At 41.3% G+C, this 14,628-nt stretch overlaps 1 protein-coding gene across 1 annotated transcript in view; it reads right to left on the bottom strand.

Moving 5' to 3' along the window:
• The window catches only part of MYO3B (myosin IIIB), a 397,478-nt gene that overhangs the window by 355,320 nt on the left and 27,530 nt on the right, over positions 1-14,628 (bottom strand). The window contains exon 7 of the mRNA XM_046659858.1: positions 9,668-9,813. Coding sequence (XP_046515814.1) covers positions 9,668-9,813 — 146 coding nt within the window. The remainder of the gene's footprint in view (positions 1-9,667; positions 9,814-14,628) is intronic.

The following is a 14,628-nucleotide window of genomic DNA, read 5'->3' as shown; positions in this document are numbered from 1 at the left end:
TAATCACTAGACCACCAGGGCTGGCTATGCATATTACAATATATATATATAGTATAATATATAATATGTAATATATATATGTAAATATATATATGTAAAATTAATTATATATTTATATAAATGCTGAGCTTGACTCCAGACCAAGTACATTGGAATCTCTGGGGGTGGTGCCCAGGCACTGGTACTTTTTAAAGCCCCCAGAAGATTCTAACTTGTAATTAGGACTAAGGATCCTTGTGCTGGGTGAGACTCACTGCTGTAGAGAATGGCCCCAGTCCTGCAGTTGGTGACTACTCACATTCCTCTCTATTAGCATCCACAGAATGTAGGGAGGATGCTGAAGAAAACAGTTTACACACACCCTGTTATCTGAGTGCAAAACATTCTGCTTAAGGGTGGTGCTATTTTTGCCCCTATGAGAGGTGAAATGATAGACTGGTGACAGAGCAGGAGCAAAACCAGTACCCAGGTTTCTGACTCCAAGTTTGAAATGGCAGCTTCAGGCCTTTTAGAATTCTGCCAGGGTAAGACTCTCTCTCTTGCAGCAGTTTGAGTGTGGTGCGCAGAATGAAGCCATCATTCCAAAGATGTTCTGGCTAGGACAGAGCCGATGTCGGGGCAGGGATGGTATTTGTTCTGACTATCAAACCTCATGTTAACCACACAAGATTGACTTACCGTTTGATCACTATTGGGCTTATAGCCACAATTAAATTCATGTTTCCCCTGTAAGTTATTGAGCCATGGTTTTCTCAGCCTGTACCGCTCACCAGGGTTCTGACCCTATTTGCTTGTTAGAGACGAAATTGTTCCTGGCAAGTGAGGTCTTTTGGGATTCTAAGTCTGTCATCCAGCATACCAGCTACCCCTTCCACAAACGTGATCAACAGGCTACCAATATCTTCCAACTCATTATACATTTTAAAACATTCAGCAGGCAGGATGGTCAGCAGAGCCCTGCCCAAAGCCTCTAGGACTTCCCCCACCATGTTGACCCTGACACCATTATCCAGCACTCCTTAATACAATCCTTCCTGGGTTATGATCCATCACTACCACCATTCTCCAGTCTATGTTTCTCCATCTTGGTCACAAAGATACTACAAGAGATTTTACCTAAGGGCAAAATTCCAAATATATTATGTCGAAGACAGTCCCCATTTGTACCAGTCTTAAAATAATACTAAAGAAGGACATTAGTCTGATGTGGCTTATTTTTAGTGAACCCATGCTAATTCCTAGTGATCACAGCTTTTTCTTCTAAGGATTCATAAACTATTCAAGGAAAAAAAGAAAGAATCTTAGTAATTAGCCCAGGATGAAAGTCAAGCTCACCAGATGGTAGTTTGAAGATTCTACCTTCTTCCCTTTTTTGAAAAACTGAAGCACATTCTCCCTTTTTCACTTCTCTAAGACCATTCTTATTCTCCAGAATTCTTCCAAGATCACTACAGTAGGTTAGCAGTACTGTATATTCTCTCAGTACCTAGGGTATCACCCCTCTCAGTTAAGAAACTCGAACTCACCTGGAACAACTAAGTGCTCTCCTTACAATCCCCTAGCCTGGCTTGGGTTTCTATCTCCCTTTGCCAATGTTTTTAGCCTTTCTAGGCTGGGCTGGAAAAAAAATCATTCTCTTTGGTAGAGGAAATGGGAGCAAAATGAGAGGCAATCTTGAGTCCGTGCCCTCTATCTAGAACTTCTACTACTGTCCCTTTACCTGGGGATAAGAAATTTCCAGAACCCAGGGGAAAGTTGTACCTACCAAGGGGACTGAAGGAACCCTGTAGAGGAAGGCAGCTGAGTCCCCATCACACAACTCATCCACCAAGCACAAAGCTGCCATAAAAATGGGACTGATAGGAAAGGAAAAGCACTGTGGCCTGAGTTCTCTTCAGAGAATGACAGTATCATTACACACTGGAGACATTAGGGAAGTGGGAACCAAGGCCAACTCTGCTTCCCAGTGGGCAGTTCCTGCCATCACATTCACGGGTGTGCATGGTGGCAGGGAGAGGGGCTACATCTCTTAGGAGTGTGTCTATAAACAAAGGAGTTATGACAATGGATATTCATGGCAGAGTCCATCAGATAGGCACAGTGGAAGAGTAAGGATTTATTAAGAAATCAGTCTTCATTCCCTCTCAATTCCCCATACAATCATCAATCAATCAATTAGCTAAACTTTCAAATGATCGATCTCATGGGTGGCCCTTTTGAATGGAAGGTTTCAATTCTTGAGCTGTAAGGGAAAGCAAATTCCTTACAATATAAATATACCCTTGAGATTTTTTCTTTGGTAACACCCAGCAAAAATCAAATGTTACTATGTACTGCTCTGAGCACTTTATATTAACTGCTCACAACAACTGGCTAATATTTGTCATATCTCCATTTTACAGAGGAGGAAACTGAGGTGTAGAAACATTAAGTAACTTAGTCAAGTTCATACAGCTGGAAGGTGGTGAAGCTGGTATTTGAACCCACGCAGACTGACTGCAGAACACTGTGGTAAATTGACTGAAACAATGGCCCAATTTTCTATCCCTTCCTGTATCTATGCTTAGAACCTATCACCAATGTGAGAACCACTCTGGTTAGCCTGCTGGAAGATGAGAAATCACATGGAACAGAGCCAAGTCATCCTAGCCAAGGCCATCCTAGACCAGACAGCCCCCAGCCAAATCCTCAGCTGACCACAGATGCACGAGTAAGCCCAGTCAAGATCCACGAACCATCCCAAGAACCCACAGACTCACAAGAAATAATAAATGGTTGTTGTTTTAAGCAACTAAGTTTGGGGTGGTTGTTACATACCAGTAGATAACTAATACAAACATATCACTGCTTGACCATGACACTATATTTTCTTTCTGATGACACTGGCTTCATCTGACTCTAGGATTCTCCAGAAATGACAGTTTCAGCTGTGAAGAGCCTTACTCCAGACTACCACCTTCCCTCTCTTCATCTTTACGTTGCCCCTGCCCTACCACTAAGCTAACCCATGAAGGCAGTTTATAACTATTCCTCACCTTTATTCCCTAGTTTTTTCTGGAGTCAAGATGAAACTAGGGTGCCTCAAACCCTTTGGTACTATTTTGAGTCTGTTTCCTTTCCTAATGTCTCTGCCCATCTCGCCATCATTTAGGAGTTAAGTTGGAATTAGCCAAAATGAGTAGTGCCAAAATAATGAAATCAGGGTAATAAGGGAGAAAGCATGGCTGGTGCTGTAAGTCAACACCTCTCATTCTCTGGCCTCTCCCTTTTCTCAGGGTGGGCTTCTCACTCAACAACGATGGCAACTAGCAGTCCCTGAAGGCACACTCCTGCTTTGCCACCTGATCCCTATAGGAAACCTTGCAAAGCCGAACTCTCCCTGACTGCCAGGATTCAGGGGGGCAGCAAGCTGCACCTCCATAGGAACTAACAGCCCAGCTGCTCAACTCAAATTAAAAAAGAGTTTGGAAACATGTTCCACAGAGTAGAAGCCTTCTGGGACCTTTCTACCAGCTGCCTCCAGCTACCGTGTTCCCAAGGAAATAAAGAGGATACCCCAAGGGGAGGGGGGCACCCCCAGGGCATCCTGAGGGATAAGAACCACAATATACTAAAATGGGACTAGAAATCTCCCAAAGAAAGAAAAAGACTCATAAAAGACTAACGTTTTTCTATTGAAGTATTTAAAACTTTTTTTTTTGCTGTTAGGCAATCAATAAATGCTAAATGGTGCTAATTCTTCTAGCTCTTCTTGTTTTATGATCAAAGCCAGGATTGTGAGGGTTCGTTGCTCAAAAGGCCAATAGCTAAGTGACCCGGCTGGTGAAGAGAAACCAAAATTCCCTGGGGCAAATCCAGCCTTACTGTGCCATTAAACACCCACCCCCCTCGCTCATTACACTTCAACAATAATAGTTTAGTTTTAATTTCTTTTCCTTATATTTCACAGCCCTAAGGGAAAATGTCTTGTGACAATTCTGTAATAGTAAGACAATTAGCGGTGACTCAGGACTCCCTGCTGCCTCTGCATCCTCTTGCAGCTGAGGAGCAGGCTTCCCGTGTAGGAGATTGATTTGGTTTGTGAATTAGAAAAGCCAGAATAAAAGGAATCTTTACCTTCAAAAAACGAAATTCAGATGAAATTAGATGAAAGTGCAACCCAATGATTCTGTTTCAGAACAAGAGTCAACTGTAGATATTGAGTCCCTGAGGAAACCTTTCAAAAAGATTCACAAATGTTTCAAGTGGCAACTTACCCTTTCTAAGCCCCACCAACCACACCACCCAGGTAGCCCAAAAGTATCCTTTTTAATTTCTCCTCTTTGCTCCTCCTTTTCGCTATCCAACTTCTGCCTGTTTCACCTTTGCCAATGAATGGAGGAGGAGACAGTAAAACTATGCTCTCCTTGAGAGAAAAAAACTGTCCTATTCATCTTGCAACTCAAGCACTCAAGACGAGCTTGACTTAGAGTGACCAAAGTTAGAGGTGTCCTAGGTCAGAGGGCATGGGCATTCCCAAAACCCAGCAGATTGTGTTCCAAAGCACTTTTGTAAATAGGTGGTTTAGAGCTTGGAAAGCATTTTTTCCATAAGCATAAAGTTCTACAGACAGGCTAAGTCCTCCGACTCAACCATAAAACTCTAGTTGGCCACAAGAGCCTAATAATGCACCCAAAGTGAGAACTTCAGCTGTTACATCACCTCCTCCTAAATAACTTTTTAAAATACTTTCCATGAGAAAATGCATTCCAACTCAGGATGCTAGAAACAGATTTCCATTCACCCCAGAATCAAAGCAAACATTTCCTACTGAAAAAATAAGAGTATGGCAAAGGAGGAGGAGATGCTAACTATACCAGAAATAGACCTGATGTGGCAGGGCCAGGTTTTGCAAGGAGGGTGGGATGGAAAGAAACTTCTAGGTACCAATAATGATAACCTGAAATGTCTCTCTGCTTTTACATAACATATATTCTGCAATTCTTCAGTTCAAACACTTGCTGTAAGTGTTCTAAATTAGGAACTGAAAGGCAGTTGTCTGAAGGGGAGTCTGGAGAAGGGAGGGATTTCTGGTTTGGGGATCACAAATCAGTGAGCCAAGGAGGGCCTGTGTTCACTCATAATCACAGAATTTCTGTTCTTCAGTTCCTTGACTGACATAGTCATTGACGCTAATAAAATTCTAAGTCAGGTTTACAATGTCAGTTTAAAACCAGTAGCAGAGAGAAAGATGCTGGACTGTAAGCTTCTTAAAGATCGAGATGTCTTATTCATGTCTATTTACTCCAGTTCCCTGGTGCTCAATTCAGATTTTATCGATAAATAAATATAATTTAAGAAAAGGCTATAATTTTTCAATGTAGTTGCAATTTGTGTGGGCTTTGGAATCAAACTTCTCAGATTCAAATCATTTTTCCTCCATAGGTACATGACCAGAGGCTTTCTCCCAGGGCAATCAGTTTTCTCCTCTAGAAAAAAGGGTGGTGATAGCTCTTACCTCGCAGGGTCATTATGGGGATTGAACGCATTTATATTTATGAAACACGTACCACTGTGCCTGCTACATAGTTAGTACTCCATAAATCTAAGCTATTATTATTTCTCCATCATCATTTAGCTAGTTGTCCTATATTTTGCCCCCAAATTAATTTCTCAGGGAATTTGGTAACATGAAAGTTGGTTAGTACAGTGGTTTGAATTGTAGCCTCCAAAAGATATGTCTACTTGGAACTTGAGAATGTGACCTCATCTGGAATAAAGGTCTTTTGTAGGTGTAATTAAGACAAGGATCTCGAGATAAGATCATCCTAGATGGGATGAGCCCTAAATCCAATGACAAGTATCTTTATTGGACAAGACAGAAAAGAAGAAGACACAGAGATACAGGTAGGAAAGCCACATGAAAATGGAAGCAGAGATTTGAGTTATGCTGCCACAAATCAAGGAACACCAGAAGCTACTAGAACCTGGAAAGGGCAAGGAAGTATTCTCCTCTAGTGCCTTCAGAGGGAGCATGGCTCTGCCGACACCTTGATTTTGGACTTCTGGCTCTAGAACTGTGAGAGAATATATTTCTGTTGTTTTAAGCCACCAAGTTCATGGTAATTTGTTGTGGCAGCCCTAGGAAACTAATACAGTTGGGTACAGTGCGGAACAACCTAAATTTGGTCAGGAAAACAAGCCCAAATGTGAAATGGTAATTATTACAAGTTCCCCTTTTCTTGAATTGGGTACTGCAGGGAAACTTCGCTTTAGGAAGGGAAAATCACTGGCTTTAGTGGCTGGAATGTTCAGGTCATTCTATCCCATCTACTTCCAGCCAAGGATATTTCTGCTGGGAATCCTGAAAACAGTCTTCATTTTTCCTTAGGAATGAAGTGGAAGTACTCAGTGCACAGTAAGACACTGGACAGAGTCAGCTACTACCTGGCCTCAAATAAATGGGCAGAAGACACGGCTCCCAGTCCTTGTCCAATAAACACACCCACACTGGTCCCCACTGCCTTCCTGACCCTTGTCTATGGAGGTCAAAGAGGTCATTAGCCAAAAACTCCAAGCTAAGGAAAGATATCTGATTGCCAAAAGACCAATATAATTATATATTTTTCCAAATTCCATAGGTTCTTGCAATTACATCTATGAAACAGATCTCCTTTTAAGTGAAAAATATATCCAGGTCATCTGCAAGATCCTTCTAACTCTTTGGAATTTTAAAGGAGTCCTCAGAAGAGAATTATGAGAGAGATGTTGTTGAATCCACTGATGCCCAAAGAAACGATTTTCATTTTTTCCTCTCTTCCAACTCCTAAAGAAAAATAGCAGACAAAACAGCCACTGTCAGAGAGGGGTGACTTTTTCAGAGTGCAGGTGTTAGACAAGATGACACATGCTGACAGGTTCAGCAAATAGTGGATGTTCTGCCAATCAGCAGATAATTTCTGTGTTTGCAATAAGGGAAAGATTGCAAGTCACGCAGTATTTCAAAGACAGGTCACAATTACTCCATGTGTCATCTTCTAATATGAAGGTCAAAAGAAAGGAGAAGGTGAGTAGAGGCAGAGGGGAAGAGCAAGGAGACCCACGTGCAGGCAAATCAACCACATCCAGGCAGGTCTCGCTTCATATTTTCTGACAGTGCCCAGGGAACCTGTATAATTACCTGCCTTTTTGACATCTGAGGCGCTCACCTCACATGGAACCAGCACTTCATTAATTCGTAAGTTCTCTGTAATTCGTGAAAGTCACTTCTTCCCTCTCTCGGTAAAGGTTTTCTTTTCTTCCCTTACTTAGTAATTTACTCAATTTATTTCTAGTAAGGAAAGGGTTGTATGGAAGAGGCAAATGAGGGAGGCTAGATGAAGAAGCCACACACAGTAGTCTGGGTCCCAGAGTACTCTTAAAATGGACTCCATTACTTAATTGAAGAGAATTCCAGAACACTGAAAACACTCATAACCAAATAGGAGAAATGGAGAAAACAAATGCTGAGAGAGAGAGAGAGAGATCTCCATGAAACACACAGGTAAATAATTTGAGTGCCTATTTACAATATGTAAATGCTTAATTTTTCCATTCTTCATCAAAGAGCTTTTCTGAGGAATGGTTATATTTTTAGCACTTAAAATTAAGATAATACACACACACATGCTTAATCAATCCACAATCCTTCATAAGAGAACTGCATGGTTCTAAATGATAGGGTAATTTTTAAGTAAATAACTTGGTGAGTCTAAAAAGCTATGCGGTATATGCAAATATGCTATGATTTTTTTTAAAAAAACCTCCATCCTTCCTGCCCAGGAATGTCAAGTCAGCCGTTAAGGTTGTGACAATGGCAAGTGTTGAACACACATAATCGCACTGAGGATCTGCTGACCAATTACTGTTGACATTCCCTAGTTCGATCTGATTCATCACTTGCACAGAAACCAACAGACGGTAAAAGGGCAGGAGGTTACACTAGAAGGAGAAAAAGAAAGCTTCAACCTACATTGGGATAAGGATCCTTGTCACTGCTAAGATCCTTTTCTAGCAATTGTCCTATTCCTGGGGTTCTTTCCCAAGGCAGGCACTGAGGGACTTGGTTATTTGTGTTTCAGATCTGGAAGCTTCTCCCAAGAAGGAAGAAGTAAGGGGAGTGAGAGCATAGAGACTATTAGAGATCAGAGGCTTGGCTGGACATAGAAGCAAGCTAAGAGGAATCATTGGAGATGGTCTATTTAAACACATACACACACACACCCCTTCTAAACTGCCTCCCATTTGTCACCCTATGAAATTTTTGAACAGTTGGTTCATACACAAACACATACTGAAAAAAGGAAAAAAATACCCAAGTAGATGACCTCTTATTAAAAGTACATATATCTTGCTAAGCAGAAATCACACCTTGAATCTGATATTTGGGAAATTATGTAGCCACAGTAAACAAATGGTGAAGAGTAAACCATCTGTAAAAAATCAAAGCACACACATAAATCATCCCAGACACCACTTCTCATTTCCTGACATATTACTGTATACAATACTGTTTTGGGGTCCTGCGTTCTTTCATCATTTTGAAGGTTCACCAGACTATTAATTTAAAAAGCCAGGAGCTTTGTCTGCTCTTCTAATTACCATGACCTGTTTTTGTACTTCAGAAAAGGCAAACCGACCAACCCTGACTTGGGTGGGAATCATTTTTGGAATAGTGGTGGGTGGCTGTTCACATCTGGATTAGGTATAAAACGATAACATTATGATGATGAACGGCACAGAGCCTCATCTGCATATAAATAGAACTAATCAGAAATGCAAATTGCAATCAGGAGAAATTTTTAAAGGCTGTGACGGCTGTGTGATTGTGCAGATAAGGAAAGGTTAACACTTGTATTGTTAAAGCGGTTAAAAGGCTCCCAGCCGGCCCAGAGCCTGCCTTTGAAAGAGAAATGTGAAAGGTACGAATCTCAACTTGCAGCCTCGCCTGGACAGAGCTCCCTGGTCTCTTCGTTTTTAGTAACTAGAGCCTTGAGCTGGCCAAACATGAGCCCGATTCTGATGAAAGATAAACAACCAAAGCTCTTGTACAAACCCCTAATGAATACATACAATAGAAAATACACTGGCATTTAAATATCCTGCAAACAGACCTCTTTCAGCACAGTTTCCCATTGAGACGGAAATTAAGGATGGAGAGAAACTCATATGACTGATGTTACATTTTTCTGATATTTTTGAGCGCTGGTCTGAGTGGATACAAAAATATGTTGCACATTTTTGTTTATTCCCAAATTTTCCTGAATACTCGAGAAAGATTCAAACTGGAAAAAATGACCAGATATGATCATATAATTAAAAAGAAAACACCAGTAGTTAGGCACATTATTTAATACAAAATTGCATAAAAGCCTTCTTGTACGAAGCACAAAAAATGAACATCTCAGAAAAATCGGAGTACTCAAAATATGCAATTGTTACAATACAGTCCTATTATTCCTTGAGATATGTTATCATTCAGAAACAGCCTCTTTCCCCTCTCCTCGTTTTTTTTTCCCGAAAAGAAATACAGTTTACAATAGGGCTTTCTCAGGTTTAAAGAGAAATTGTTTACGAACTATTTATTATCCCTCTAAGGAGCCTCTTTCACAAAGAACTAATGAGCCAAGAGCGCCATCTTGTGTCCTACCTTGGAATCTTAAAGAGTGTTTTCACCGGATGCATGTCAAAGAGGGGAGGGTCTCCATCCCCCAGTTCAATAGCTGTGATCCCCAAGGACCAGACGTCACAGCGAGCGTCATAGGAAGAGTCATATTGCTGCTCACAAGCAATGACCTATCAGACAAAAGCAGGACACAACACATCAACCTCACTGCCACCTCAGATGTCCTAAAAGGCTCTTGGCCGATCTTAGCCCCCTTCTCAGTTCCTTGGCTACACTGATATTGAATTCCAGTAATAATAAGATGGGTGATCCCTAGGCCTTATTTGCGTGTGACTGATTTATCATCTGATATATTCATTAACTTTTAAAAATGTGTCAGTTCAGTTCAATAAATATGCATTGAACTCTCTAGGTACCAAGAACAGTGTAAAGGTAGGCACAAGGGTGAATACCTCACCATACAGCCCTGAAAACCCTTAAGGAAAGGCTTTCTCTGCATCCTTCACCACATTACCAGCTGCTGAACTCAACAGTGAGGAACAGTTGTTCTCGAAGATGCTTGTCTGCTGCACAAAATCCCCATGAGTGTGGTCAATTGAGCAGAAAGATGTTGGAAGACTGATGTGGTTAAGAAAAAATAGGAACCACTCCCTCCGATTCCCTTTTTCTAAGAACATCTGCCCCCTCCTCAAACCCCAACAACTGGTTTGTATTTCAGCTGCCACTGCTGCCTCAGTTACTGGCCTAACCGGGTACAAGAGCAACAGAACCAGAAAATGCCCCTGGGCTTGTCACTGGTTTGGGGAGCATGGAACCTTGTAGGGAAATCTGTTTCTATCAACTTTTTGAGACAGAAAGGAAAAACCCCTTCACTCAGGCTCTGATGGCTATCAAAATAGGGTTGGGAGAACGCAGGGGTAGGCCATGGGATGTGGAGGGACCAGGCGTCCCTATTTGACCTGAAATCCGCCTCCTTGACCAAGGATGACGTATGGCTATGGGTAGGTGGGAAACTTTGAGCGTTTGATGATGTATTGGGTCAAATAGCCTACAAGGTAGACAAGCAAAATCACTGGTGAGCAAAGAGGGCCAGAGTGACAGGGCCACCCACCCTCTTAGGCCATCAGAAGGCCTTCGGCTTTGACTCCAAATGAGATGGGCCAACTGGCCGTGGGGAGCAGAGGAGTGACAGATCTGGCTTACATGTTAGTAGAATCATGATGACTTCTATGCTGAGGACACATTAACATGGGACATGAGAAGAAGAAGCAAAATCAGTCAAAAATGCTACTGCAGGAATGCAAACTAGAGACAGTGAGAAACAGTCATGTTCTGGGTATCATTTTGAAGGCAGAGCCAACTGGATTTGCTGACTGGGGTTTATAAGAAAGGGGAGTTGAGGACAAGTCCAGAGTTTTTAACCTGAGCAATTCCAGAATGGAATTGGTATTTAATGAGATAGGGAAAGATACCAGGAGAAGCAGGTTTGGGTTGAAAAGCAAGAGTTCCATTTGGGACATACTAAATCTGAGATGCCTGTGAGACTTTCAAATGGAGAAGTTGATTTTAGCTGGGTAAGACTTCTGACCCAGAGAATTGTAAGATAATAAACGTGTGTTATTAAGTTACTAAATGTGTGGTATTTTTATGGCAGTGACAGAAAACTAGTGCACCTGCTTTCTGCCATACCAGTTAATTGAACTTGCAAGACCTGGCAAGTGTGCTTGCTATCCTACCTGAGACCTGATGCTCTTGCTCCCCTAACTGCCCTCCACCCTTCTCTTCTGGCTTCTGAACTGAAGAATGTTTTTCCATATACCTGCATCCTTGGTCTGATCCCAGCCTCATCCTCTAAATAGATTATCCTGCGATAAAATATCCTGTCATACTTTCAACACGTTAGGTTCAAATGTGCATTCAAACTAAAGTTCAAATAATTCCAATTTCAGAAGCAGAGGCCATTTCATTGCCCCCAAAGGCCTCACTTTCCACACCCCAATCAGGTGAGAAACTACACTATTTTTAAAGATCTCCAGAAAAGGCTATTTGACACCTTTCCTTTCAGAAATGACATTTTCAAATGTGTGGGACAAACAATTTTAGAGCTATCAATCAGCAAATAGTTCACCACTCCTATACAGTCCTGTGAGGAAAAAACAAATAAGACTACCTTTCTCCAACAGGAGCTAGGGCCAACTGAAATTTAAAGTGAACCCATAATAATTAAATGACAAAGCATATCAACTGTAAACGTCCTAAGACAATGCCCTGTAGGGTATCCAATAAAGGATATGGGCTCCAAATGCTTAGGATATTAGAGGTAGATCACTTCTGGCTAAGTGAGACCACAGAAAGTGTCTAGTACCCACAGACCACAACTTCTGGGATAAAATTCAAATCAACTCCTAGCCATCTTGGATGGGACACAGAAGGCAATTCCAAGAACACATCCAAATGTGGGAATGGAGAAATCCTAACATTTCTCAAGTACCGTCATAAAATATTCAAAACATTTATCTGCTTTCAACTTCTCTTCACAGATAGGCACTATCTTCAGCTCAGTCAGATTAACAGAAAAGCATCCCTTGGTCAAATTCTTCCCTTCCCAAAATTCAGCTTATAAGGTGACCAAAAAACTCTAAGCTCAGCCTTCCAAAGAAGTTTACAGAAAATTTCACTAGTAAAATAATTCACAAATAATTATTGAGTACCCATGAGCCAGGCATGGTACTAGGCCCTAGGCAGAGAAACCCAAATGCACACTCAATTTAATACTCGTAATCATTCTGTGAGGTAGATACTATTATCACCTTTTGTAGGTGTGGAAAGTGAGGCATAGCACAGTTAATAGCTTACACAGAGTCCACAGCTAGTCATTGTTAGGTCCCGCATTTGAACACAGGCAGAGGAAAGACAAGTAAACAAATCATTACAAGATGGTAAGTGCTCTATATAATAAAGGTTATGTTCAAGGAATGGTTGAATTATCAACTTCTACACTCATATTCTGACTAAACTAACCAGATTTTTTGAGATTTTTGTCACCTTTAACTCCATCTTCTCAGAGGGATTCTCTCTTTCAGTATTGGTCCTTATCAGGAGTAAACCACCCTTTACATGGGCTACATGTGTGATGGGATTTAAAGAAGCACTCTAAGGGGATGCAACCCAACTGAAGATCAGCACATCCTGGAATTCCCTATCAATCCAACACCAAAGTCTGCAAGTATTTCTCTAGGAGAAAAAGTAATCTCATTCTCCTTAGCTCAGTATTCTCCTTGTCTCTACGCAAAACAAAGCTGAGTTAAGGATGCTGAGATGGTCAATTGGTCTTTGGTTTCCTTGCCCCCAGGCGAGAGCGACCTCTCAAAGAGCTCTCTGAATCAGTTGTTAAGGATGCTCCACTAAGAAAAGGAGAGCGGCAATGGCAAATAAGTGCACTCTCCTGGGACTAGGTTTCCGAGGTTCTATAAGTCACATTAAAGGGGTGGAGTGAGGTGGGTTGAAATGGCATTGACACAGGCCCAGGACCCCAAACACCTGGTCCTCTCACATTCCTCCCCCTCACCTCTAATGCCCAAAGGAGGAGACACGCCCAAGGCAAGTGTATAATCTCCTTTACCTTGAGCCTTTGCTTTGATCATAGGAGTATAAATGACGATGGTGGCAGTGGAATGGGGAGGATAAAACAGGTGTGAGAGAAGTTTCACAGGAAGACTTGCAGGACTTGGAGAGGGATTTAACATGGGAGGCTGGGGAAACAGACATACCAAGGAAGACTGACACTTTGATCCTGGGTGACTAGGAGAATGATGGTGCCATTTACAAAAACAGGGAAGTCAGGAGGAGAAGTCAGTTTCATAGGCAGTATAACAAGTTCAACTGGGTCTGAGCTCTGCCCCTAAACAGGTATAGAAAAATCACTTGTCCTCTCAGGATCTCACCTTTTTTTTTCATGTGTAGATGCAACAAGAAAAGCAGAATTCCATTAAGATCAGAAGCAGAATATACTAAAGGGTAACAATAAAATACTGATGTGTTTTCAGTGACTACCTATTTTACATTTCAGAACTCTATAGATTTTAATCTTCCTACTGTTGCTTGCAACACAACTAGTCAAAATTTGTCAAAATTTCTGGTATTTAATACACAGTTATAAATACCAGAAGCAGATACTGGGTTATATACCATGGACTTTAACAAATTGGTATATTTATCTTAATCAGTGTTGTGAACAGAAAGCCTGCTAATGAATGTTGATATGAAGAGGATATGTGTTCTGGAATGTTTCATGAGATGTGTCTATAGATTGTTACAAAATGCTTAAAGTGCCTGGCAAAGGCTAAGAGTGTGGCATTAAATGAATCAAAATAGAGACACAGTCCTAGTGCAATATTTGCTAGTGGCCTACTGGCTCCATGATAAAAATATTGTCTTGTCGAGTTTCACTGAGTTTCAGAGATGTATAAATCCCTACATACTTTTGCATAGTCAGCTTTAACGATCTTCAACTCTGTGGCATATCAGTGAGTGCTTATACTGTTTCTGAGTTTTATTGAATAGCTTTATCGACTTAGTGTTACACTATCATTAATCTCATCATTTTCTCTATGTTTTAAAGGGGCCAGACCCTTGATGTTCTCATCAAAGTGACCCCTGAAGCAAACAGAAGTAACCTAGGGTGAGGATTATGTCTTATCTTTCTTCCTTCCTGGTCAGCATCAATTTGTGGCACTCATCAGAGAAGCTGTGTTGAAAAATTTCTGGATTGGAGTCAGAAAGTCTGAACTCCTTTATTTAGCAGCTGGGTACCTTTGAGCAAGTCCCTAGAAAACTTTGCGGCGAGGCCTCTTGAGTTATAGGGACCTCATTCTCTTGATCTGTAAAGGGTAAGGTGGGAATGAATAATCTCCACTATCCCTTCCAACTATAATATTCTACGACTTCCCAATTTCCAAATAAGTGATTTTGGGTTTGTATCTCAA

Source organism: Equus quagga, chromosome 4 (assembly GCF_021613505.1).
Source record: "Equus quagga isolate Etosha38 chromosome 4, UCLA_HA_Equagga_1.0, whole genome shotgun sequence".
Taxonomy (NCBI): Eukaryota; Metazoa; Chordata; class Mammalia; order Perissodactyla; family Equidae; genus Equus; species Equus quagga.
This window is presented reverse-complemented; position numbering and strand designations above follow the sequence as displayed.